The sequence below is a fragment of the Battus philenor genome, unplaced genomic scaffold (assembly GCF_028537555.1).
Source record: "Battus philenor isolate CCGP_79_NKW_IND1 unplaced genomic scaffold, ilBatPhil1.0.hap1 SCAF_3, whole genome shotgun sequence".
Classification (NCBI taxonomy): domain Eukaryota; kingdom Metazoa; phylum Arthropoda; class Insecta; order Lepidoptera; family Papilionidae; genus Battus; species Battus philenor.
In genome coordinates, this window is record NW_027181693.1 from 15,072,554 (window position 1) to 15,098,197 (window position 25,644).

General features: G+C 34.7%; 1 protein-coding gene across 1 annotated transcript; it reads right to left on the reverse strand.

Annotated features, from left to right (window-relative positions):
- Positions 1-362: 362 nt before the first annotated feature.
- On the reverse strand, positions 363-25,090 carry Gli (carboxyl ester lipase-like protein Gli). Its single transcript, XM_068770121.1, has 14 exons — positions 24,752-25,090; positions 22,743-22,892; positions 20,435-20,572; positions 18,056-18,202; positions 13,271-13,427; positions 11,770-11,981; positions 9,857-10,027; positions 8,307-8,508; positions 7,285-7,472; positions 6,168-6,460; positions 4,616-4,811; positions 3,499-3,614; positions 1,533-1,686; positions 363-714 (listed from the first exon to the last, which is right to left on the reverse strand). The coding sequence occupies exons 1-14, from the start codon at positions 25,034-25,036 to the stop codon at positions 550-552; spliced, it is 2,574 nt and encodes an 857-aa protein (XP_068626222.1). The 5' UTR covers positions 25,037-25,090; the 3' UTR covers positions 363-549.
- Between the last annotated feature and the right edge of the window lie 554 nt (positions 25,091-25,644).

A 25,644-nucleotide genomic window follows, 5' to 3' on the forward strand; every position in this document is an offset into this window, starting at 1 on the left:
TAAGACAAAAGTTAAAAATTAAAGTTAGAAGATAACGTTTATAAAAAAGTTTTAAGATATTTTTGTGTAAAATGTGTTGTCAATAAAAAAGCATACAGATAACATAAACTAAACCTAATATATTATTAAATTTAGTAAAGCTGTCATTGTCTTACGTTAAGAACGAGGACTTTAAGATTATAATATGATTTTTTTACATTTACTTTCAAAGTTTTTTTTTATGACTCACGTACAGACGATTTTCAGACGTATGTTCACTAAAAGTATGCGGTAGCTTGTTATAGAAACCACTTTTGTTGTAAATATCAAAGGAAACAGATAACGGCTTATACGATATACTTATATAGGTAGACCGTGAAAAAGCCCCCTCCATATTTTTCTAGCTGGACGCCTTCAAAGCTTGATTACAAAATGTAATTTAATCTCATAATTGTGCTAATACATCTATGTTTTATATCAAAAACACATGAATCATATATGAATCGAAAACTGGCAGTGTAGATATAAATAATAACTTATCAGTGAAAAAATAAAGTTCAAAATCGTTCGTCAGACGGTCGTTTGAGGTACTCCGTGCACCATTTGAGTCCGGGATCGCGCCCTGGGCACGGGCTCCGGGGCTCTGGAGACCACGCTCTCCTTGAGGGACAGCGCCGAGCCGGTGGAGGCTTCTGACGGAGGACGTGTTGACTGTAACGTTTGCGGCTGGCTTATCTGAGAATACAATACAGTGCGCATTTGATATATGGTAATTGATTATTGTATAAAAGCTTTAAAGGAGTGAACATTTAGCTTATTTGCTGTTAATTATGATGTGGTAGACCCTATCCAAAAATTAATGATTTCAGAAATAATATACAACGTAATAGTAATATAGTAAGAAAAAGTGTTTACAAAATTTAAAAGGTCATCAAGGTAGGTGATAAGTCACTACCTATTTTTAAGCAAATGGTTAAGAAATATTTACTCGACAAAATCGAAATGGATAATCAAACCATTAGTACAGTATTTTTTTTTGTTTTTCTGTTTGTTTTTTCTCTCTGTGGCTAGTGCGATCAAAGTTAATTCGATGTATATCAATTGTTTTGTAATATATTTATTATAACTACATATGAATAAATATATCTATGTATATATATATATACATATATATGTATATGTCTGTGTATGATTGTATGTACATGTAATCTGTTACTAAGGTTGTCTGAAACTAATCCTGGAGTGAGACCGGCCATTGCACTTTTTCTTGGAAGAGAAGGAAAAGAGAGAAATGGAAAACTGTCGCCGACGTAGCTCGAAGATTTGCACGTCTGAAGTGGCTGAGGCACATCGCTCCTTTGGGGTAAAAAGGTTCTTAAGTGGCGACCACGACCGGTAGACGCGACGTGGGTAGGACTCATATTAGGTAGACCGATGACTTAGTTAAGACGCTGTTTGTGGAAAGACCGGTCATGGTGGCGATATTTGTGGGAGGCCTGTTCCTTGCAGTGGGCGTCTATCGGCTAAGGCAAGAAATAAATAAAATGTACTACCGTTCGAGTTAAAGTCTGCGGCGTGTGTGGCCGTTTTATGGGAACGTCACGATACTCGTAGATGTTGTCTCTAGAACGCGTCGTATTATCTATGCCCGTCTCTTCCAGCTCCGGCACCATGAATATATCGCCGTTGAAGTAACGATCCGATTCCCTGAAAATTATTGCTAAATGTTTATTTTGTCATCTATGAAGCAGGCATATGTCCAGCAGTGGAGGTTGTACGGCTGAAATAATAGTTACATCAACACTTAATTATTAAGTGGTGATGTAACATTGGTTACACAATCACAACAATATGTGTAGCAGTGTCACTTTTTTTATAAAAATTAAAAAAAAATCGTATCATATGCGTGTCTACGAAAAATCCAGATGAGGATCAAATATTGCACCCATTATTATCAATAAATTTTATCGCTTACCGTAAAGAAAGTCTAGTACAAAAGTACTGTCAGAAGTAATTGGCCTGTCTGTCGCGTTAAAATAAATTAATGTAACGTATTTTAGAATGATCACTTAATTTATTGAATAAATGTTTGAAAAAAAAACTTTTATCGATAAATACCACCGGAGCAGCGGTTAAAAGATAGTATACATCTGCAGTGCGTGCACAACGCGCGAAATTTACAGCGAACTGTCATATGCGCGAAGTTCATAGAGAGCTGTCATATGCGCGAAGTTCATAGCGAGATGTCAAAACGTGCAATTATTTTACTTTTCACTCCATAATAACCTATTACAAAATATTATGAAACTTTAAAAAAGGATATATACGTATATACAGATAATTGGTAAAGTCAGTCTCAATTAGTTTTTAACCAATTTATTTTTTAACATTTTTTTATTTGATTTTTATTATCTTGCACTATCTGCCTTGTAGTCGAAGGCAAGGCGTCGAAAAACAACGTGCCGTGTCCGCGGTCCTATGTTCAACAAATCTACTGAGGTACACACACACATTCTATTCTGTTCGCGACAATCAAAAAAATGTTTAATTCATACATTTTTAGCGTTTATGTAATATTAGTTAATTAGTACTCTAATTTGATGTTTTACTTTATTTACTTTACTTTATTGGAGATAAAAAGTAACAAAAAGTAGTAAGAAAGTACAAACTAGAAGCATAGACATATAAAATTAGTTACAATTACTACGTTATAACTATCTCATTGAAAACATTTAATGATTTATGGTCAAACAATGACAGAACAATTAAAAACATTAATAAACAGGGGTCAAAGATTATGGTTTATAAGCTTATATTATGTTTGTTTATATATCTATATAATATATTTATATTATGGTTTAAATTGTATTGTTTGTACCTAATGATTTAGAGCGAAATTGTCTTTTAAAAGATACAAGAGAGCACAAGAATATATCAATATCACTAACATATGAATTGTGGAGGTCACACATCCTGTATAAGGGTGCACGTTTACGCTTACTAGAGATTGATAAAGATAGATAGTTTTACTTTTATTTGTATTTTTATTCTAATATTGTATACTTTGTGTGTGCAATAAATATATTATTTTTATATATATTAAGGTTGTATTTAATACGGCACATAAGCGAACATATATAATATCAAATAATCGAATTACATACGTTGCCGGAACCATTTTCCACTTTGGAGGTGCAGACCTGAAATGTTAGTTGGTTAGTAAAACGAAAATAGTCAGTTGTGTTTGTTAGTGTATTTAGTATAGATATAGAATTACTACAGTTTTGATACATTTACAGAGTTAGGTGCATTTTGAAAGAGATTATTAAAATTAAGACGCTCAATTCGATAAACTGCGATCTGCGAAAGATATTAAAGAGGTGAAATAAGAGAGGAGAAAGAGTAGAAATAGGGAGGGAAAGAGAGAGAGAAAAAGAGGAGAGGAATGGTGAGAAAAAGAAAGAGGCAGTTTGTAGTATATAAGCTTTTGGTAAGAGTCCTACTTAGAATATTGTATACCTTTTCGCGTTCCTCCACAGCATACAGCATACAACCAACAACACAAGGAGTAAGAGACAAGCGCTTGATACCGACCAAAAGGCAATTTGCAATGGCTGCTTCGGCTCCCACCAATACTGGAATTAGTATTTTTATTTTTTAATTATTATATAATTAAAATCAAAGGTCGTTAAGTTATTGATAGGTATACATTTACATTAGACAATAAATAAAGTGGTGTACCTCACGGCATATGATTTGGCACATCGACACTAAAGATTGGAGCAGTGGCGTAGCTATGGTATTTGGGGCCTGGGGCAGATTGGGGCTTGGTGCCCCCCTAAAGAGTCTAAATAATTTCAAAATTCAGAATGTAGTTAATATATATTTTTTGGTTCAAAATAATAACAAATATATAAAATAACATAAGATCTTAATAAAATTTATTGGGAAAATTTAAAAACGAACATTCCTCGCTTTTTGGCCTGCAAAGTAATTAATCGCATTTTCAAAATCAATAGTGTCGACTAGTTCATGTTCTATTGACATTATTGCAAGATTATTTAATCTATTTATCATTAAATAATCTTGCAATAATGATAAATGTAATAAAATAATAATTTATTATTTTGTCATTTAGGGCCCTTTTAAAAAACACTGTGTGTTTTGCGAATGAAAGGCTTAAACACTGTGTATATTATAATTTGTAACCGTTTATTTTTTTTAATGTTCATATTATTTAACAACTTTTTTAGCACAAAAACGTAAAATTCGATATTCTTTTTATGTTATTTACTTTAATTTATGGTTTTCATTTTTCATCATCATCATTCAAAAAAAAAATTCAACTTTGGTGCCAGGTGCTACCTACGCCACTGGATTGGGGAAAGATCAACTAGGTCGATTTTTCAGAGCATTGTTTTCGTCTTACACCTTGGCATATATATAGAGTAGCTAGTATTGATTGCCGACACGTCTATGGGAGAGCTCTATGCCCAGCAGTGGACGTCTTGCGGCTGAAATGATGATGTTGATGTAACAGATTGTATTTATAAATGAATAAATAAATATAAGAATAACAATTAAACTCATGGTATTTTAAATATATTTAATGGGACATATGTATATTCGAACATACCTCGGTAATGGGCGGGTACGTTGGCACTAATCGACCAATGACAGTGGGCAAGTACACGGTCCAGAAGGCCAGCTCTGTCTGTCGGTAGTTAAGCTGGATGCTAGAGTTGAAGGTTGTGTTGAGGTTGAGGTAGCGCAGCTGTCCTGCTTGCGCCATCTCGAAGTGCACGCCCAGGATTCGTGACCGGGTGGGGTTACTGGAAATTAAAAAAAAATATCAGCTCATTTGCTGTCAATAATAATGCATGTAATGTTATAATGTACACCCTATCTAAAAATATATGGTTTACAGAATTACTAGATATTAAAATCAATTATTGTTCACCATTAGTCGTTACAGACTTGGTACTGCCAGAAGTAATTGGCCTGAAGTCTCCTAAAATCCTCTATTAAGAAAAAAATAATAAGCAGAATAAGTTAGCTAGAAGATTTGTATTTAAAACAACAAAGTATGATTTTTCCATTTATTACCTGGCCACTCGGAAAGTTTGAAGAAAAAGTTTTTAATGTCAGAATAATTAATTTTAGAACTTCATCTATTTGTTCACAATTTAAATATTTTTTTTAGAATTATAAAACTTGATAACTGCTTTATTATTGACATATAATAAATACAAGAAAAAAACAAGCTTGTAATGCCTAAATTTCTTCTTCAAGAAGTTAATAAAACCTTCGGGGGTCTGGGTTTACACATATATAATAAAGTTCCACAAGATATCTGAAACATTCCGTTTTTTAGTTTAAAATCTAAAATTAAAAGCATTTAATTAAATTATTCATATTATAGCATTCAGGAGTTTTTAGTAGACTGATATGTGTGATACCTGGTTTGTTGATTCATTTACATGGTTTATATTATAATGTACACTTGAAAAAATTGTTGAATATCATTTAAAAGAGCAGCGGTTGAGTTTCTGGCCGACTCTTCTCTGCATATCAGCATTATAAGCAGGGGGTGGCTTAATACTTATAATGATATCGACGATTCATGAAATTTTTTTTCATGTGGATTGTAATCTTAAAAAAAACCTTAACAACAATTAAATAATTTTTAAATATTATTTTTTTCCCAAAATTGTGGATTGTGTGGTACACATTAGGTCCATAATTTTTAATTGGATATTAAAAATGTATTTCGAGGGAATATATATTGCGATGGTTTGTATACAGTATCTTTTTGTACATACAATACAATTAATTAATCAATTTAATTTCTTTCTTGTGTTTTCCTGCGTTCAGAAATATGTTATCGGTTTATAACTATAAAGATAAGAAATAGAAAACCATAGAAGATAAAAAAATCATTGTTTCAGCCCAGATACCCGCTGCAAGACAAAGCCCTCCCTCAAAGATATCTATGGGGGGATATACTATAAAAACTTTTTTGTGAATAGTTTCAATCATATATAATTAATGCATTTAATGTGAACTATATATAAGCTTGCAGGCTTCGATCGCAAATCTCAGTCATCTACTACTACCATTATTATAAGAAAAATTACAACATCTAAATAATATCTAAATTATAACAAATATATTTATAATACAATTACCCAAATCTAGCAAAGTCGGAGTAAGCCTTCATGAAGAAGTGACTCATGTTCCTGTCGTTGGGCGTCCACGCCTGTCGATCGATCCTTAGCCTCCGCGGGAAGAACTCCTGGTCCATGAATGGCGCGCCGGAGAGAAAGATACCTTCGATTCCGTGAGAATACTGCCTCCACTCAGGCCACTTGTACGATTCCACTGTTGTGTTAAGCACGTACATGTAAACTGGAACATTTTGTTCCAACAGCAGCTTCACCATTTTGTCTGTAGGCGCTCGGTACAGGAAGTCGGAAAGAAGCTGGGAATAAAATATTATTGATTCAAATATATATTTTTTTTCTTAATTAGCTGTTGCTTGATTATTTTAACTATTATGTCTTATATCATACTTCTACATGATAAGGCTGCTGCAATAAACACGATTTTTTTCTGCAGAGTTAATTCGTTTATAAAAAATATTTATGGATTCTCTCCGATTTTCTTTCCTCTTTTCCCAGGTGAAAACAGCAACAAGATATGTATATACCATTACATGTTGAATAAAAAGTTATTGAATTTCGATTATAATAATCTATAACAAACATGCTCCATCCCCTATTTTTTTAGGAGTTAAGGAAATGACAGAGAGAGTAATGAGAGACATAATACACACCCACAATAAATTTTATAACAAAAAATTACGAGCTTTTATAATATCTTTATCTATACAGAATGATTGATTATTGGTGTAAAAGCTTTGAAACTTTTACAATTATTTCTTATTACACTATAAATTGATCACGCTGAAATATGTTACATTAATTTATACTTTCTATTGGAATATCACTTCTGCTGGTATATAACTTTTGTCAGCAGAGACAAGTAGTTAACAACAGTTTATCTTAATATGTAGTTATTCAAATATTGAAAACTGTTTTTTTTTAATATTATCATGTTATTTTTTATTTCAGAAACAGTCGATTTTTGGACTATCCATTAATTGACAATTAATAAGTTATACAATCACTTCCTTTTAAAGCTTTTATATTCATAACCAATCATCCTGTATAATCTTTTCAGAATAATCACTCTCTTTCAACAAATCAAGAACTTAAAATAAAGAGAAAAAAAGATAATACTTACATGAACATATTGGTCTCTTACAGCGCTAACATTGTGGGGATCAGGGTGGTATGTGTACATGTAGCGGATAGCTTCATACACTCCCCGGGGATTGAGGGTGTAGTTGTACCGGAGTACCAGCTCCTGGACCTTCTGTTCGAACCACTGCTCACTTATCTCGTATGTTGGTGCCAGGGATTCGTTTGTGTCTGAAATAGTTCGAAAGAGCAATTGTTATATAATAAAATGACTTGATATATTTACATTACCTTTTTCTTCTACGCAAATGTCGTCTAAAATACTTCTTGGTTTCAATGGGGAAACATTCTGAATAGTAAAGATTTTCACGGGAAGGAGAACAGAGTATTGCTATACACACTAAAACCATCATGGTGTTCGCCATCTGTGCAGTGAGAGAAACTCTAGTATCTCTTATCACGTTAGTAATTCTATTTAATATTTCCACAGTCCCTTACCCTGTGATACGTTGAATAGCCTGTCTCAGGGTATGTGCTGTTCACGCTACCTGTGAAACCCTCGTGTTGCATGACGATGGTTGGAGACCACGTCAATCCTTCATTCTCTTTGCCTTCTAAAGCTAGAGAGTCTTTAGGGCCAAAAAAATGGCCACCACGAATGGATGTTGAAGACAATTTGATATTACTAGTTACTAAGCTGGCTTGTTAGTTAAGGTTTTAGGATGTCATTATTTTATTTCTCTCGCTGCAAGGCACAGACCTTTCTCTATGTTAGCCACAATAATTGGTCTTGCGCTGCCTATATCCAACAACTTCCTACGACTTTGACTATATCGTTGGTCCATCTAGACATCTACTCAGGCCACATCTACGGGCTCATGTTCGCGACTCAAGAACCTTTCAGCCTTCGCCCATTGGTTGCACATGCAATATACATACTCTGTTTATAACCAGTTCGGTGACTTTGGTACTTACTTCTTAGGATCTTCCCATTTCTACCTTACAGCTAAGCTGGTATAACCCTCTACATTGCTCTCTGGGTAACCGTATAAAAAAATTGCTCACATAAGACATATGCAGCTTCTTGCGTGGTGACGCCTGTCATGTATCTCAGCGCAGGATTGAATCTTCTACCCGTGATCAGATCCTCGGGTCGCTTGCTCAGGAAATGCCAGTCGCGCTCTCGCCAACCCTCATACCACTCGTCACCGGGAAACGTGAAGTTGTTCTCCAGCACTGGACCCCATGGGATGAAGCCCACTTGAGGCTGAAATGACATTCAATATTTTAGTTCCAAACGGTTAAATATAAAATCATCGCCATGTAGATAAAAGTATAAAAGGAGATAATAATTTTAAAATTATCATAAACTATATTGTGCACACGGGACCAAGTCCAACTCTCAAATGAGTGCTGCCTCTGGGGACATTAAAATTTGTTCCTTAAACAATAGAATTCCGACATAACCCCACACCTGTTAGATTTAAAAAATAAAATGCAGTAAATGTTTTTCCATTATATTAACCATATAGACAAGAAGAATACTAGAAGAGCCGAATTTGATTTAAACTAAAATCGGTCTGAACTCCCTTCCGACAGTAAACTTGTAACTACGAGGGTTCCAGCACACCCTGATCTCACAATAAACTAAGACGGTTTTTTGTGGTCATTTTTACAATATGTTTAATATCCTTAATAACAGTATTAGTTATGATAAATATAAACAAAAAATATATTTATTCAATATTGGAATTTTTAACAGAATTCTTAATAATCGTTAACGTATTATCTATTTATTTTTAATCTATTTTATTTTTTTGACTCTACTCTGCTTCGCAGTGTTATAGTTATGGAGAAGAAGGAAGAAACTCAACAACAAATATTTTAATAATATTTAACACAGAAATATACTACATTATCAGATATAGCCTAAATGAAATCAAAATAATCAGGCGACATCACTGCCGAGGATTTTTATCATTTAAATATTCGTTTTTGAATAATATATTTTCAGTAGTTTAAATTTGGTCGATATTTTATAAATCAGTTCAGCGAGACGATAACAGATGGCGCCACTAGTCTAACATAAGTATATAAAGATATTATGTATATAGAGCGGTATAGTTTTACTTCTCTACAACTTATACCGCAAAATTATTTGTTTGGTGCTATACTGCGTAATTTGATCGAAAAAAGTTTTGTTATTTCCACATCCTAAGCGACACTGCATGCATTTTGAATTTTGTTAATAGTAGTTCAATAATGATTTGCGGCATTTTGTTATTTGCATTGCATTGACACAATGAACTTCTTAAACTTTTCATAAGGTAATTTAAAAACATTACATGGGAGTGTAAGATTACGTCTTCAAATATTTTATTATATTTAGTACACACACACACATGTATATATATATATATATATATATATATATATATATATATATATTTATTTGTGCATGAAACAATTCTTTTTTCTATTTAAACTTTTTTAAAGTCTTTTATTCAAGTGATTAAATCTTAGATATCCATAGCGTGATGCGGTACATAACATTAGTGTTGCCAAATAACAAGTATACTTTAGTTATCAACCATTAATAATTTCATAATTACTACCTGAAACTCTGCATTGCCTAACTCGTAGAAACTCCTGCCCTGCCGTAAGCAGTTGACCAGCTTCCAAGAGGAGTCGATAGGACAACCGAGCAGTCTGCCGAAAACCAACGAGGTGTTCTGGACCCTGTACTTGTCTTCAATAAGCGCCCAGTCCGCTAACGCCGATCCACTCTGTAATTAAATATATTTTACGTTTTAATATACATGACATGATTCTCAAGTGGCGACCACGAGGGGTGGACCGAGGCTATATAGTCAAGGTCGCAAAAAGTCACTTGCGATCTTTGAGAAGACCCATGTGGCCATCTATGGGCTTAAAAAAGAAAAAGAAATACTAAATGGTAATGTAGGAACAATCATAGCATCTCGTGATGACTGGTTCAGCCGTAAGATATTTAGTGTTGGATATAGGTGTTCTAGATAATTACAATAGGACTGGTTTGAAGCGTGGGTAGATAGGATAGATCTTATTGTACAGTGTTGTGGAGTTTAACAGGTTCGGTAGGCAATGTTAGAGACAACACCTACCGAGCTGGAGCACAAAAATTAAAAGACTTCAATGAAAGATAGACACAGTTTATTTTAAAAGTCATCCCGCTTATAACTTCAAATACACTAACGCGCGTAATAAATTATTTGTCGTACGAATGAAATAATTTTTATATAAAACTTTCACCACTCGTTTGTAAATATTAAACATTGATTTAAAATTGATATGAGATAGTTTTTAATTTCATATTCCATCACGGCACTAAAAATTTAATACAAATTCACAAACAACAACACATGACGCCGTCGCTATTATTATGTTTCATAATATTTATCGGCGTGAGACGCGGTTTTGACAACCGCCTACAAATCATACGCCGCGCGCCCTAACATTTTGCGCATGCGTAGACCGATGGATTGACAGATAAGCGAAAGCATTTTGTTAGTTGTGATTATTTCGCTACAAGAGTAATACTAGAAGAGTCCAATTTAATAAAACTGAAATCAGAAATGAGTCTTGGGTAGCGGGTAGCGCAAGATCGGCCATCGTGACGGTCTTTCGGAGAGGTTTACTCCTTGCCGTGACCATCTATCAGCTGAAAAGAACCAACAATTTTAGAGATATTTCTCGTGATCACAGGTCCACCTGCAAGACAGATTACTCTAAGCATGCTGGATGCAGGCCTCTTCCAGCTCATCTTATTTATATATATATATATATATATATATATATATATATATATATATATACCCTCGTTTCTTCCTTGAAATTATAATGATGATATCCAATAAAATTTTATCATATGAATTACTCATATATTCATCATCATATCGTCTTGAAGCACATTTTGTGGACGACATAATTATAAAAAAGACTATTATCAATGTCATATGTTATGTATTAAATAATAAATAGTTTATTTATTTAATGTACATATATGTTCGGACGACGCCGTATATTATCGTTTGACGCGGGTAGTCCTATAAAAGGACTCCGTATGTCTTGAATAAGTGAGGATAGTGTGCGATCTAAAGCTCTGCATTCAGGTTTCAACTTACGGACCTCTTTTTCTATGAAATTTCCATTTCCAAAATGGCTAGCAGCGTGAGGTCATACATACATATATACTGATGTTATTAGTTAACTTATACAATCAACGATGACATGACACATATAATCAGATTTTAAATAACTTTTCTTATGTGTCTGTACATCATATATATTATGTATGTTGTAGAAATTTTAAATAAGCACGTGCATCAGAATTTTTAATTTTTATAACACTAATCATATCAGCTGATAGACGCCTACTGCAAAACAATGCCTCCACCAAAGATCACCACTATGACCCGTCTTGCTCTTGCATTCAGCGACTTACCCCAACTTTTACCATCACAAAGGCCATATTTTTTAAAATAAATACCTGAGCGATGACCCTGGATACGATCTGACTGGTCTGAGGTGCCAACGCCAGTAGACCAGCAGACGCCGCACCGGCACCAGGTCCGAACAGCGTTATAGAGTTGGAGTCGCCGTTGAAAGGCTCGATGTTATCCCGGATCCATCGCAAAGCCATCACCTGGTCCAAAATCCCGTAATTGCCAGGGGAGTTATCGTCCGCGGTGGAGAGAAAACCTGGGTGAAGATAATATAAATTATTTTCACGTATGTATAGTGTAAAAATGCCATTAAAAAGTATAAAAGTTTAAAGATTAAAAGGGGTGAATGCATAACTCATTTGATATAATTTAATATATGTACCATATACGTACCTTAACTAAAACATACTTTCAGCAATAATAACATATTGATAATATATCGAGGAAAGGCATTGTCATAATTTAGATTTATTACATATAAAAATTAATTATCATTCATTAACAGTAGTTACAGGCTAAAATATAGTTTCAAAGTGATGATACATTTTTTCTGACAAATGAACTGTACATTCACCACATTAAAGGTTTTACTACCTATTTCCAATCACCTGTATAACATATGTTTAAAACTACATGCCAAAATATATACTACACTCGCCGGGAAAAAATACTGCAAAAAATTGACAACTAATGTTATAGGTTAGTGATAAAGTAAAGATGCGTTCACATGATTTGACATTTGCACACGCCTCCTTGTACTCTTCTGTTGATTATCTTAATTTAACTCATAATTTGGCGTGTTTTTGGAGTAATTCCAATTTAATATGACCTGATCTTTTAACTCGTTTGTTTTTAAGACAACGATACGAACGATATATAAGTAACCAGAAGAAATAAAGTGGTTGCATCGAAATATCATCATTGTGTCAGCCGATAGTTGTCCACTTCAAGGCACAGGGCTCACCCAAAGATCGCAATGATGACCGGTCTAAGTAAGAAAAGGACCAATAAAGTCACGTGACCGATCGCGTGGGCTATTGTATCGTATACTTTGAGTGGTAGTGGGAAAGGAGGTGGCATATAAATAACAAAGTGGCGACGGACTGAGCTCACTCTGTGTTCTTCTGTGTGCACTAATCGGTGTAACATAGCTCCTGAAGATGCCCCGTGGAGGGGTGAAACACGTGTTGAGTGGTTTAGCGGTGGCGATTGTGTAATTCGCATTGTTTGCCGCATACGCATTTATTAGCGGGCTGGCGGGCGGTGCACTTTGTTGCACGACTACCACTGCATGTGCGGAAGTGGCTAAATATTGGTCCTTTTCTTACTTAGGATGGACTTCTGCAAAGTAACGCCTGATTCTATTAAATATTTAAGATGACTAGTCTCGCGCTGCCCGCGTCCAGCGACTTCCCGCGATCTTAACTATGTCGTCGGACCACTAGTGGAGAACCTACCCACGCTCGTGGTCGCCACTAGTCTACCTTTCTTTTTTCGTCTAGATATTACATATGAAGTATAGAATGATAATAGAGTTCAAATTACCTAAAGCACCGAGCCTATAATTGAAAGAAACGACAACCACGTTATAGAATGCCGCAAGCATATGCCCAGGGAAGAGATTCGATGCACCAGATGAGAACTGTCCTCCGTGAATGTAGACCATTACAGGATATTTCTGCGCAGTGGCACCAGCTTCAGTCTAGAATAAAAAAAACATATTAGGTATAGTTCCTCCCTTTAGTCCAGGTTGACTAGAATAGGAGAGTTTGCGGACTTTGAAGGGAGATCCTCCCTTCTACACTCCATGCAGACTCGTGAATGGCAGCAACACGAAGTGTTCTGGTGGTCAGTTCAGCTGGGTAGGTCATTCTTCGAGCTGTTTCGGACAAGTGTCTTTCATATTTTTTATCAGTTACTATTCCGCCTTTGTCTGCCAACTCGCCTGTTGGACGATGACGTCGAAAATGAATCTCGGAGATTCAGTAAGTACCTGTTCACTATGGCATTGAAGAGACCTGGGTTATATTTCTCAGGAAATAAGAGAGCCGGCAGATTGTTCTTTACTCACGATGTGTCGATTATAAACACAAAATCGAAAGGCTTAATATGCTTCTAAGGGAACTCGACCGTGTCAAGGTGGTAGTGGCTTGACCTCCTACTCGTACTGTAGAGAAACGGGGATGGTGGGATAAGATCGAAGAGTTCTACAGTGCAATCCCCGAAATGAATCCTGTAGAAAATTAACAGACTCTACTTGTGGGCGGTGGTCAAAGCTAAGAAGATTCTTAGAAACTAATTTATTGTCACCCATAAGTCGAACAACATGCCTACCGAGTTGAGAGCTTCAAGCTGGCTTTAACCGAGCTATCCTAAAGGTGGCAGCTGTAATCCACATGACCGGTACCGTGCTTGATACAATAATTGCTTATAATCAAAGGATAACCGCTTGTTAATAGAAAGTAAATCTTATTACCAAGGACTAGAGTTGATTGTCGGTTTGAAAAGGTAAAGAGCGATTAACATTCTTAGCAGGCGCTATAAATTGAATCAATTAACGTACCGAGGTGACGGATCATCGACGGGTCGACGAACCGAACACTAATTTTCATTGCTACGGATTTTGTTTGAGCAATAAATCAAAAGAGATTCATTTGTAAATCAATTCCAGCTATACGCTGTAATGATCATCACAATTTCAACTATATGTCCACTGCTGGGCATAATACTGTATCTAAACAAAAGGAATATATTTATAAACATAGCAGTGGTAGTTTAATGGTCGAGTTATAATTCAATTTGTCTGAGACATCTTACATTACGTGAGTGTACAAAGAGTCTCATAAAAGAACGTCAAGCCGAAATCCGATGATAGAACAGGTGACAGACACATAATACTGTGATCAAAAAGTAAGATAAATTTATTTATATAATGTAAACTCTTTATTTATTCTTCCAAATCAATTTCATCACCATCATAATAATCACCGTCCGATAAAACTCACGTTTGCTAATGCTTTTTTCCAGATATCGAAACAGTCGGAATAGTCTTTTTTCCAGTACAGCCTTCATGACCTTAGATTCGGTTTTTATCTCCTCAATCGCGTCTAAACGGCGTTCCCAAATTGGCCTGAGTTTGCTGAATAGCCAGAATACGCAGGAATTTTTGTTCAAAAAGTCGCGAAGAATCGAAAATAAAAGCGATTTTGGTATCAATTTTTTTTTGTGATTTGGTAGGACTGTCTAGAACATGGATGCACAGATCGCGGCCCGCCGGTCGAATACTGGTGGCCCGCCGACAGCAAAAATAATACTCTCGTACATTCGAAAAATATTGAATTCTAATTATTATCGTCTTTAATAACCTATACTTCTGGCGGCCGATTCATGATTTGCATGTTCTAGACCATGGTTGCACAGACTTATTAAGACTAGGGGCCACTCGGGCAAATCATGATCTGATGGCGGGCCGGCTGCCAGAAGTATAGATAAATTATTTTTTTTTGGTTTTATTCTGGAATAGAATTCAATATTTTTCGAATGTACGAGAGTATTATTTTTGCTGTCGGCGGGCCACCAGAATTCGACCGGCGTGCCGCGGTCTGTGCATCCATGTTCTAGACAGTCCTACCAAACTACCAAAAAAAAAAAAAATTACCTGCCTTCCTAACGCCCGTGAGTTTTAAATACCAATTTCATCTTACTAACTCACAGTACTCCTCTCTCATAGAAATCCAATAGAATCCGCAGGTTATTATTATGTTTATTTTGTTACGATATTATACAGGGTATAAATATAGATCGTCCCATTGCGCTCGAAAAAATATCCAAAAGCGTTCAATCGATAGTCACTGAACCGTAGTGAGATTTTAGCAACGGACAAAAGGCCGAAAAGAGTTTATTTTTAAATATTATGTTTTAATTGAAATGTCTTTTCCCAGTGAAACAAATATAGATAAAGACAAAAGAGCCAGGATGAATAAGTACTGCAGCGGGTCAACAAAATGACTAGGAATTTGACCACGAGCAGGTAGACGCGACCTGAGTAGGACCTCCACTAGGTCAGACGATATAGTTAAGGTCACGAGGAGTCGGTGGATGCAGGCAGAACCGGGCATCGTGGCTATCTTTGGGTAGTTGAAGGTAAATGCATTGCAGTGGGCATTCATCAGCTGAAAGGAAGAACGGTGCGAGAGGTATAACAGCGAAGTCTTTCTATAACTTACAGATTTCATCATTCCAACTTTAGAAAATCCAATGCTGGAAATAAGCCTCTTTGGTATATTTACAATTGGACCGCTTGGAAGTCGCCTGCAACTAGCGACCTTAGAAGCCATTCGACGAGACGCACACGAGATATTCAAGAACAGACACCGTGACTTGCGTCTACCGTCTCTTCTATATCTTACTTGCGCACGCGTAAGGTAAAGATACAGATAATACAAGACCGTCGAACGGTTAGTCTAAAGCAGTGTTTCCCGAAGTAAGTTCCACGCCCCACAGGTGGTCAGGTTAAGGGGGGCCATTAGGAAGTGGACTTGACGCGACATATATATATATATATAATGTTGGGGCATGGCATCTAAAAGGTCCAAAAATACTGGTCTAATGTGTGTATACTTTATTATACATCAATAAAATAATCAGCAAAAAATAGCTCGTTCATGTATATTGTAAACACTCCCTTACTATTTCAGATAATATTAGATGTGGGTTTTGTCATATTTGATATTGCAATAAAGTGATATTACAATACACGTCTTAATATAAGGAAACCGCAACCGCAGTTACGAAATTGATACATGAAATAGATTGAGATATAAAACAAGGATAGCTGTCAGTAAATGCCTTGCAATTGTCTCACGTTTCGTCATAGTCCATGGACATAGTATATAGTATAAATTGATATAAAAGTATTATTTTTGGGAAGGATTTGGAGGTCTAGTCAAGATGCTAATCAGTAGTAACAAGTAAGAAAAGGACCAATATTTAGCCACTTTCGCACATGCAGTCGTAGTCGTGTCGATTAGTGCCAAACACAGAGTGAATTCTCTCTGTGTTTGGCACTAATCGGTGTAACATAACTCCTGAAGATGCCCCGTGAAGAGGTAAAAAACGTGTTGAGTGATTTAGCGGTAGTAGTTGTGTAATTCGCATTGTTTGCCGCATACGCATTTATCAGCGGGTCGGTGGGCGGTGCACTTTGTTGCAAGACTACGACTGCATGTGCGGAAGTGGCTAAATATTGGTCCTTTTCTTACTTAGGATGGACTTCCGCAAAATAACGCCTGATTCCATTAAATACAGTAGTAGCAGCTTATCTCAATATTTGGAGTATAGACCTTGGATACCATATCGCTTCAAGCGTCGTCCTTTCAGCCAAAAGACGCTTACTACAATGGAAATACCTCCATCGAAGATCGAATTGTCACGCTTGACAGGAGAGTATACGATTGCAGTGTGATATTACAGTACGAACACGGCGCTACTGCCCATCCTCAGGTAATTTGATAGTGAGCTATGGCAATCCCATATAATCAATACACAAAGCGTGATTTATATATAAGACTGTATCCCAGAAATCGAAACCGTGACCGATGATCTCAAGTATGTTCTCAACCGCCGGGCTACCAATTCTCACTGTGTTCATGGTAGCTGATATGACAAACTAGCTAGAGCTGACAAAATTTATTATAAATCAACACTTTAACTTTAGAGTAAAGTCTCCGAATAACCAAACTATAATCCGCCATCACACAACGTATAAGAGTATATAAATACACCTATCCCCCGATTTACACGGTACTTGTTTTACACGTTTTCGCTTTTACACGGTTTTCGCAAAAAATTTGAAGCAATTATTAATAACCGATTTTATTACCATTTCTCATGATGTAAATATTTCTGCTTCAAACATCGAATCGGCACAAATAACTTCGAGTGATGAAAGTGAAATCGAACCTTCGATTCCGAAAAAAAGATTGTGAGTAATTTCTGACAGTGATAAAGCATAATAAAACACCTTTGGTTTTATTTTTTGTTCTTCTGTTTAACGTATTGTAATTAAATAAAAAAACAGTGTTTCCGTAATATATTGAATATTTTAATGTGTCAATGCATTTTATTTTTATTTCTGTGTACATCTTAAATATTGAAAAAAAATCACAACTGTTAAATAGCAAAATTATGCATTTTCCGCAAGGTTTTCGATTTACACGGATTTGACTTAAAAATTTAAATTTTCGATTTCCACGTTTTTCTCAGGAACGTATCTAAGGTGTAAATCGGGGGATAGGTGTATATAGTCAATTATATCAATTTTACACTTACATTAGGAGAGAAAATGTTGAGATAGAGACAATCTTCATCCATATCCCGGATGCCCTTGGTGGCACCAGTGAACCTAACAGGTTGCGGGCAAGCGGGGCCCCAGTCCACCGCTTGCATTAGCTGCCAACCGGGATGCTGTCTAGGAGGCTAAATAAAACAATGCACTGATTAATACATAGTAAAAGAGATCTGTATACCTGGGACAAAACAATCTGTTTTGTAAGCATAACTATAGAAGGAAATATTACGTCGAAACCAACTGTGAAGACTCGGAAGATGGAAGTCTTTGACCAATGTTAGTTGCTAGTGATGACATACGGACTTATGACGTGGTTACCCACGATGGGCGTTATAAGGATCTAGATCGAATCAAGAATAAGGAGATTCTCAGAAAAACCAAGGTCACCGACATAGCTCGAAGAATTCGTCTTAAGTGGCAACAGACGATGCACATCGCTCGTGCAACTCATGGTTGTTTGGGCTGAAATGTTTTCGAGTTGCGATTACGTGCCTGTAGACGTGGAGTGAATAGGCAGGCAGTGCTAGAACGGTCATCGTGGCGATCTTTGGGGAAAGCATATATATACTTAGTCTGGCCATAAATACTGTTACTATTCAAAAAAAGAAAATATTACGTTTGAATTTTTAATCTGTCATTTTTATATGATTGCTTGATGTGTTTTCTTATTTTCGCGCCATTATATTGTTAAATATTTTGTTATATTAAAATGGAGTGGGGTGATAAAGAGAACCGAATCGCTGTGATTGCCTTACATAAAGTAGGTATGGAGAAAAGTGCAATTTTTAAAACCCTCCACCCGCTTGGTATTAGTCAAATGTTTGTTTACCGGGCTATTGATAGGTACAATGATACCTCCTCTGTTTGTGACAGAAAAAGATCTGGCCGTCCACGTACCGTTCGTGTGAAAAAGGTGATTAAAGCAGTTAGGGAAAGAATTCGAAGAAATCCTGTCCGTAAGCAAAAGATTTTATCTCGGGAGATGAAGATAGCTCCTAGAACCATGTCGCGTATATTAAAAGATGACTTAGGACTTGCAGCCTATAAGAGACGTACTGGTCACTTCTTAACTGATAATTTAAAGAAGAATAGGGTGGTAAAATCCAAACAACTACTTAAGCGGTACGCAAAGGGAGGTCACAAAAAAATTTTGTTTACGGATGAGAAAATTTTTACAATTGAGCAGTATTTTAATAAACAAAATGACCGTATTTATGCTGGAAGCTCTAAAGAAGCTTCGCAATTAGTAAACAGAGTACAACGTGGGCATTATCCCACTTCAGTGATGGTTTGGTGGGGTGTTAGCTATGAAGGGGTGACTGAGCCATATTTTTGTGAAAAAGGTATTAAAACGTCGGCACAAGTTTATCAAAATACCATTCTTGAGACGGTAGTTAAGCCTTTAACTAACACCATGTTCAATAACAAAGAATGGTGCTTTCAACAAGACTCGGCACCGGGTCATAGAGCTCGATCCACCCAATCTTGGTTGAAAACTAACGTTCCGGACTTTATCAGCACTGAAAACTGGCCGTCGTCAAGTCCTGACCTAAATCCATTGGATTATGATTTATGGTCAGTTTTAGAGAGTAAGGCTTGCTCTAAACGCCATGATAATTTGGAGTCCCTAAAACGATCCATTCGGTTGGCAGTGAAGAATTTTCCTCTAGAAAGAGTTCGTGCTGCTATTGATAACTGGCCTCAACGTTTAAAAGACTGTATTGCAGCCAATGGAGACCACTTCGAATAAACATTGTATATTTTTAATAGTTATATATTGATGTATTAAACTAACTCACTATGAAAGGAATAAATGTTACGTATAAAAAAAAAATCGTGCTTTTCTTTATAACAATATTTATGGCAAGACTAAGTATATATATATATATAAATATATATATATATATATATATATATATATATATATATATATATATGTGTGTGTGTGTGTGATAGCCTTGAAGTGGACGTCTATCAGCTATAAAGAAGATGAAGACCAAGAAAAGAGATCTGAGGAAACATAAACAAGATATATTGGGCCATGTCTATTGTCAGAAGACGATGTTAGCATAATTTTAGTATTTTTTTTATTTCAATTGATTTCGCATTTAAAACACGCAAATAAATGTTTTTTTTTTATTAAAGTCATATTTATTGAAATGATCTAAACAAAAGTACAAAATATGTGTATTCAAGTTATATTGTAGACAGCTATAAGCTCTCTAGAAGTGCCAAAGTAAAATTTCATGGATCTAAAGTTTTTTTTTTTTTAATTTAATTTGCAATTCAATATCAAATCTGTGACCTGCGTTCAGCGTCGTGATGACTAGGTACGTAATTATATATAAATATTAATTTACCTTAAATCTACCTTCTAATAATGGTGGTCTGGCATACGGTATACCCAAGAACACCGACACTTCACCCTGTATCCTCTCCACTGGAGTCAACCATGGTCGGTACCCAGAATTAGGATCTGGATTGTCATATAAATATACCTGTGAAGCATATTAGAATGTTTACATACATATTTTTATTTATTAGCCAAAATTTAAATGTTTATAAAAAGCAATTGTGATGGACACATATAAGTCATAAAACTCACTACACATCTAAATTTCATCTTTCAGAAGTTATCAAATCCTATATGGATATGACTGTACATATATGTAATAAACTTTCACAAGATATCTCAGACCTCCATTTTCTTAGTTTTAAATCTAACATTAAAAGTATATATTATATAGCAGCGGTGGCCAAGCTCTTTGATAGTGCGAGTCATTTTTCTTATTATTTTTAGAAATTATTTAAACAAAAGTACAAAATATGTGTATTGAAGTTAAATATATAAGCACATGTATATGACAGCACTCCTAATAATAACTTAAGATGCCGGTTAGTTAATTATAATTGGTGTTAGGATTTCGCTAATTTTATGCCACAATTATAATAAAAATTATTCAAACCAGTAATTTGTTTCAATTACCCAGTAGCTGACTAAGGTTATATAAATTTAAATATTGAAATAATTCGACAAGCAATCGGACCCAAAAATAATCGTACATAGCGCCGCATGTGGCTTGCGGGCCGCAGTTTGTCCACCCCTGTTTAGAAACAATAATTGTTGGGTTTCTGACCGGCACTTCTCATCAAATAAGCATTCCGAGCTAGTTAAAATAGTCGATGATTTATAGCTGCATATACGTGTACATGACAGGATTATATTTAGAATTTGAAAAAAAAAGTATTCATGCATTAATAGAACAGACAATGAAAATTTATGTTAAAAAATTTAACATAAATTTTCATTGGTAATTTTTTCATGTATTTCCTTGCGGTAGTAGGATATTGCATAAAAGCAATTTCCTTAAAGAAATCATAGGAAGTACATGTTTTTTTGAGTAGTTAACATTCATCATTATTTAGACAAATACATTAAATGGTTTTGATATTTTGTTAACAGCCATCTACTACTACTTACATATATTACATTAGTATATACATATTCGTAAATATTTTTTAGTTTTTATATGTTTATTAGGCTTATTATCTAAGATTCCATTAGGAAGATAATAATTTTGTATTTTAAGTTTTTAGTAGGAATTGTTTTGATTTTCTTATATTTACATAAATGCTTTTTATTAACACATTGTTGACCAGACAAAAGATAACTCATGTTTTTTAAGGCCGAATGTTACTGATGGTCCGGAATAAACTTGTGATGAGTTTTTTCTGCATCACTGTTGTTATCTCTGTTGGCGACCATGCATTGCAATTGTTCGTCAGTATCATACAAGTTGTTTCTCTCGCTTATAAAAGCTGCGAAATATTTGGTTGTTAAAAAATATTTAAAAATTAAACAACGGTGATGGAACATAATGAAGATTCTTTCAATGAATTATATGCAGATGCTATATCTGAATGTCTGAGTGATTATGAATCAAATTGTGGTAACTGTGATAATGATACTGTATCATAAGAGAGCAACTCTGATATTAGGTCATCAAAATATCAATAAAGAAATATTATACTATCAGATAGTACCGACAACTTGAAATGTGGAACGAACATGATATTTCACCAATGTTACAGTGTTACAACTATTGAACTTGGTGGCACTCCGGCTATCAGTAGGGTACAAGGTAACAACTAAATTTTTTGATTTAGTTGTTACGCAGACCAATTTATACCATTCTCAAATGAAAGAGTTACATAAAATTTATGCAAAAATGGTATCCAGCAGGTGACATGTGATAAATTTTCAGTAAAATTGCTGATCAACAATGGATTAATGTAAAGGGTTGTCTAAAGTGACTTTAAACTTCCTTCACTATGTTCAAAGTTCTCTATTCATCTTTAACCAACTTAAGATCAAGTGTAGGCAATTCATAATATTTAACCTAGTTAATTTTTTAGTTATTTTGGTCACAACTAGATAACTTGACAAACTACGGGTTAAAGGAAAAATAAACATTAAACACCATATGAACGATCATGAGTCTTATCCACAGGTTTGACCCAGTCAACTTACTGGACCCACTATTACCACTGGCCTAAGAATGCAGAGGATAGAATGGCATAAAGGAAACAATTCGTCTTTGATCATATTTCCCTTTCAAGATGGACACAACCTTCAATAATGAAAAACAATCAACAAGAAATACATACCTTAAATCCTTGTACTTGACCAAAGTTTGTGTTCACAAAAATATCTCGTTTTAATTGCCTGGAGTCTCTTCTTTCTCTGCCTTGTAGGTCCTCCCTCCACCCTCCCAAAACTCCAGGGAATAAAGCATCCGGATTATTTGGATCTCTATTCTGCATTGGAGAAGAATTAAATTATACAACATTAAAAACATGTAATAATTGGAGAAATCTGCATTATCCTAGAAATAAAAAAATCTGAGGGTGACTACATCTATAAAATGGACGATATTAAAAAGCCTGATTCATTAAGGCATGCAAGTAAAATTCTTAAATACAAATTATAATCTTAATAGCTCTCAGAGCTTCATTGTAAGTGTTGTATTGTATCTATTTATTTTATATACATATACAGGGTGTTACATTTATAATGGAAAAATTTAATTGACAATATTAAGGTTTAAGGTCACATGGCTTGGGTAGGTCCCCCACTAGGAGAACTGACCTGGTGGACAGGGCACGGTTGGTCATTGGTGAGATTTTTGGAGGAGGCCTTGTAATGGGTCACTATCGGCTGATATGGTAAAGCAGACACATGAAGCAAGTAATTTTTTTTTTTTATCTTTTGCAAAGATCAGATTTTAATGCACAATTAGGTTATTATTTGAGTAATCATTTATGGAGGCAACTTTATTTTATATATACAGCAGTTTCTTGTATCACAACTAGTTATATTTTATTATGAAATGAGTTTGAACATAAATTAGTATGGCACCTTGGTTATACAACTGTTTAGTCACACACGACTGCAAGGATATAGGATATGGTAGTTCAGGCTTATCTAGGTTGTTGTGCAGTAGACACCATTATAATGTAAGCCAATAAACCCACCATCAGTGCAATTACTGTTCTTGCTGCAACTTTTCGTGACTTTGTTTATATCATAAGTCCCCTTAGTAGAAAGCCTACTACATAATTACTTACATTAAAATAAAAAAAAATTAATGGACCCCAAGAGTGATTTTGCACAATTTAAATTCATATGCATTTCATGCATATGAATTTAAATTGTGGACAATTTCAATTCCATAAGAGCACACTCGGTAAATGGTAATTCCGTACAAGACTACAGTGTTCTTGATGTTGTTTTATGACTTATTGCAAGGATGAAAAAGATAGAAAGTGGTTTTCCAAAATAACCCAATATCTCATTAATATTTAGCCAAGTATCCCATCACTATTCCTTAGATATGTTTAATTCCCAACTGGCAAATGAAAATGACAATAGTACAACTAATTATGCACAGTAAGGTAAAAGATTTAAGTGTATCTGCCTATATCTCTTTTCAGTCCATAGAGTAAATTATGGCCTAAATTAGGATTTTTGGAAACAATGCATATATCTGCCATAGGAGTAACAAACCAAAGTCAATATAATAATATGTAGATTATATTAAGTAAATGACACAGAAACAACTTTTTTTAATTTGGACCTCATTGGTAAGTATAAAATTAGTTATTGAAAAGGCTATCCTTTGGATTAATTTAATAGATCTAATCAGGAATGGAAGGTTCCTAGACAAACAAATAATTGATGTAGCCCAGCAAATTGTCAAGTTGAAGTAGCAGCGAATAGGCTGCTAGTGTACAGAATAGATTCCTTAAGGTTCTACAGCAGAGACCACAATCAACTAACAAAGCACCAGATATCCACCCACAATCGGATACACTGGATGCTTTTTGATGCTACCAATCTTATTGGAAATGTATGAGGAAGGCATATATCCATCACTGGACACCCTACTGTTCACTGGTGTCCTCAAAACCCAATGTACTGGTAACATATCGAGGTTAATACATAGATATATATGAAGCAAAACTTAAATTTTGTTTAAAATATTAAATAAACGTTACTACTTTTTACTATTAACTAAATTTTAAATTTGATTTAAAATTATCCATATTTATCTATGATTGTATTAATGAATAAAGATACATATCACATGCATAAAACATTATATGTATTTACTTACAGTGTTGTATTTAAATTGATCATCTAACGGATTTGTGTTCAGAGGATTGTAAGGAAATCCTCCTGGTTGATTGATAGTTGGGTTATATGGATTGTATCTGCCAGGATCAGCGCCATATCTTCTGTTGTTGTAAACATACGTTCTGTAGTTGTTATCACCAGGTTTTGGTAATCGTGTATCTGATCCGTCAGGTCGTGTGTTATACTGTCCATTGTATAGATCTTTGTTTGATTGACAAATAATATTACTGCACATTAATAAAATAACAAAAACCTTTTTCAACATTTTCGAAGACGCACAACTCACGATGAATATGAAGCCACATAAATGTTTATAAACCGTAGCGTAGTAATTTCAATAATTTAAAAAATCTATGAATTACAACTAGTTTAAATAATCTTACATTTCATTTATAATACGACTTTCAATTCAAAATTTAATTATTACACTCGAAATACGAAAAAAAATAACACCTATTTATATAAAATTCAGTTCATGAGTAACGTCAACAATGGCGAATTTAATCATAGGAGGCCTATTTTTTTATCTCAAACTATTTCACACACAAAGTAAAGTTTATCAGTTATAAAATCAATGAATTATCAACACAATGTGTGGCAACGCCCACAACCACAACCACTAGTTTGTTTATCATTTTAACTTCATGTAGACATTAACGGATTTATGGCAGTACTGAGTATAGTTGCCAGAGTACAGAATAACAAGTAAACATTGATCATATTTTTAAATAAATAATTTAAATATAATAATATTTTAAAAGTATTTAAATAAAATATTTAGCAATGCGTTGTTGTAAATATATCTTCGAGAAATGGCTATTTTTACTATGTTTAGTCATATCATCGAAAATAATATCTAATTAGAAGTATAAA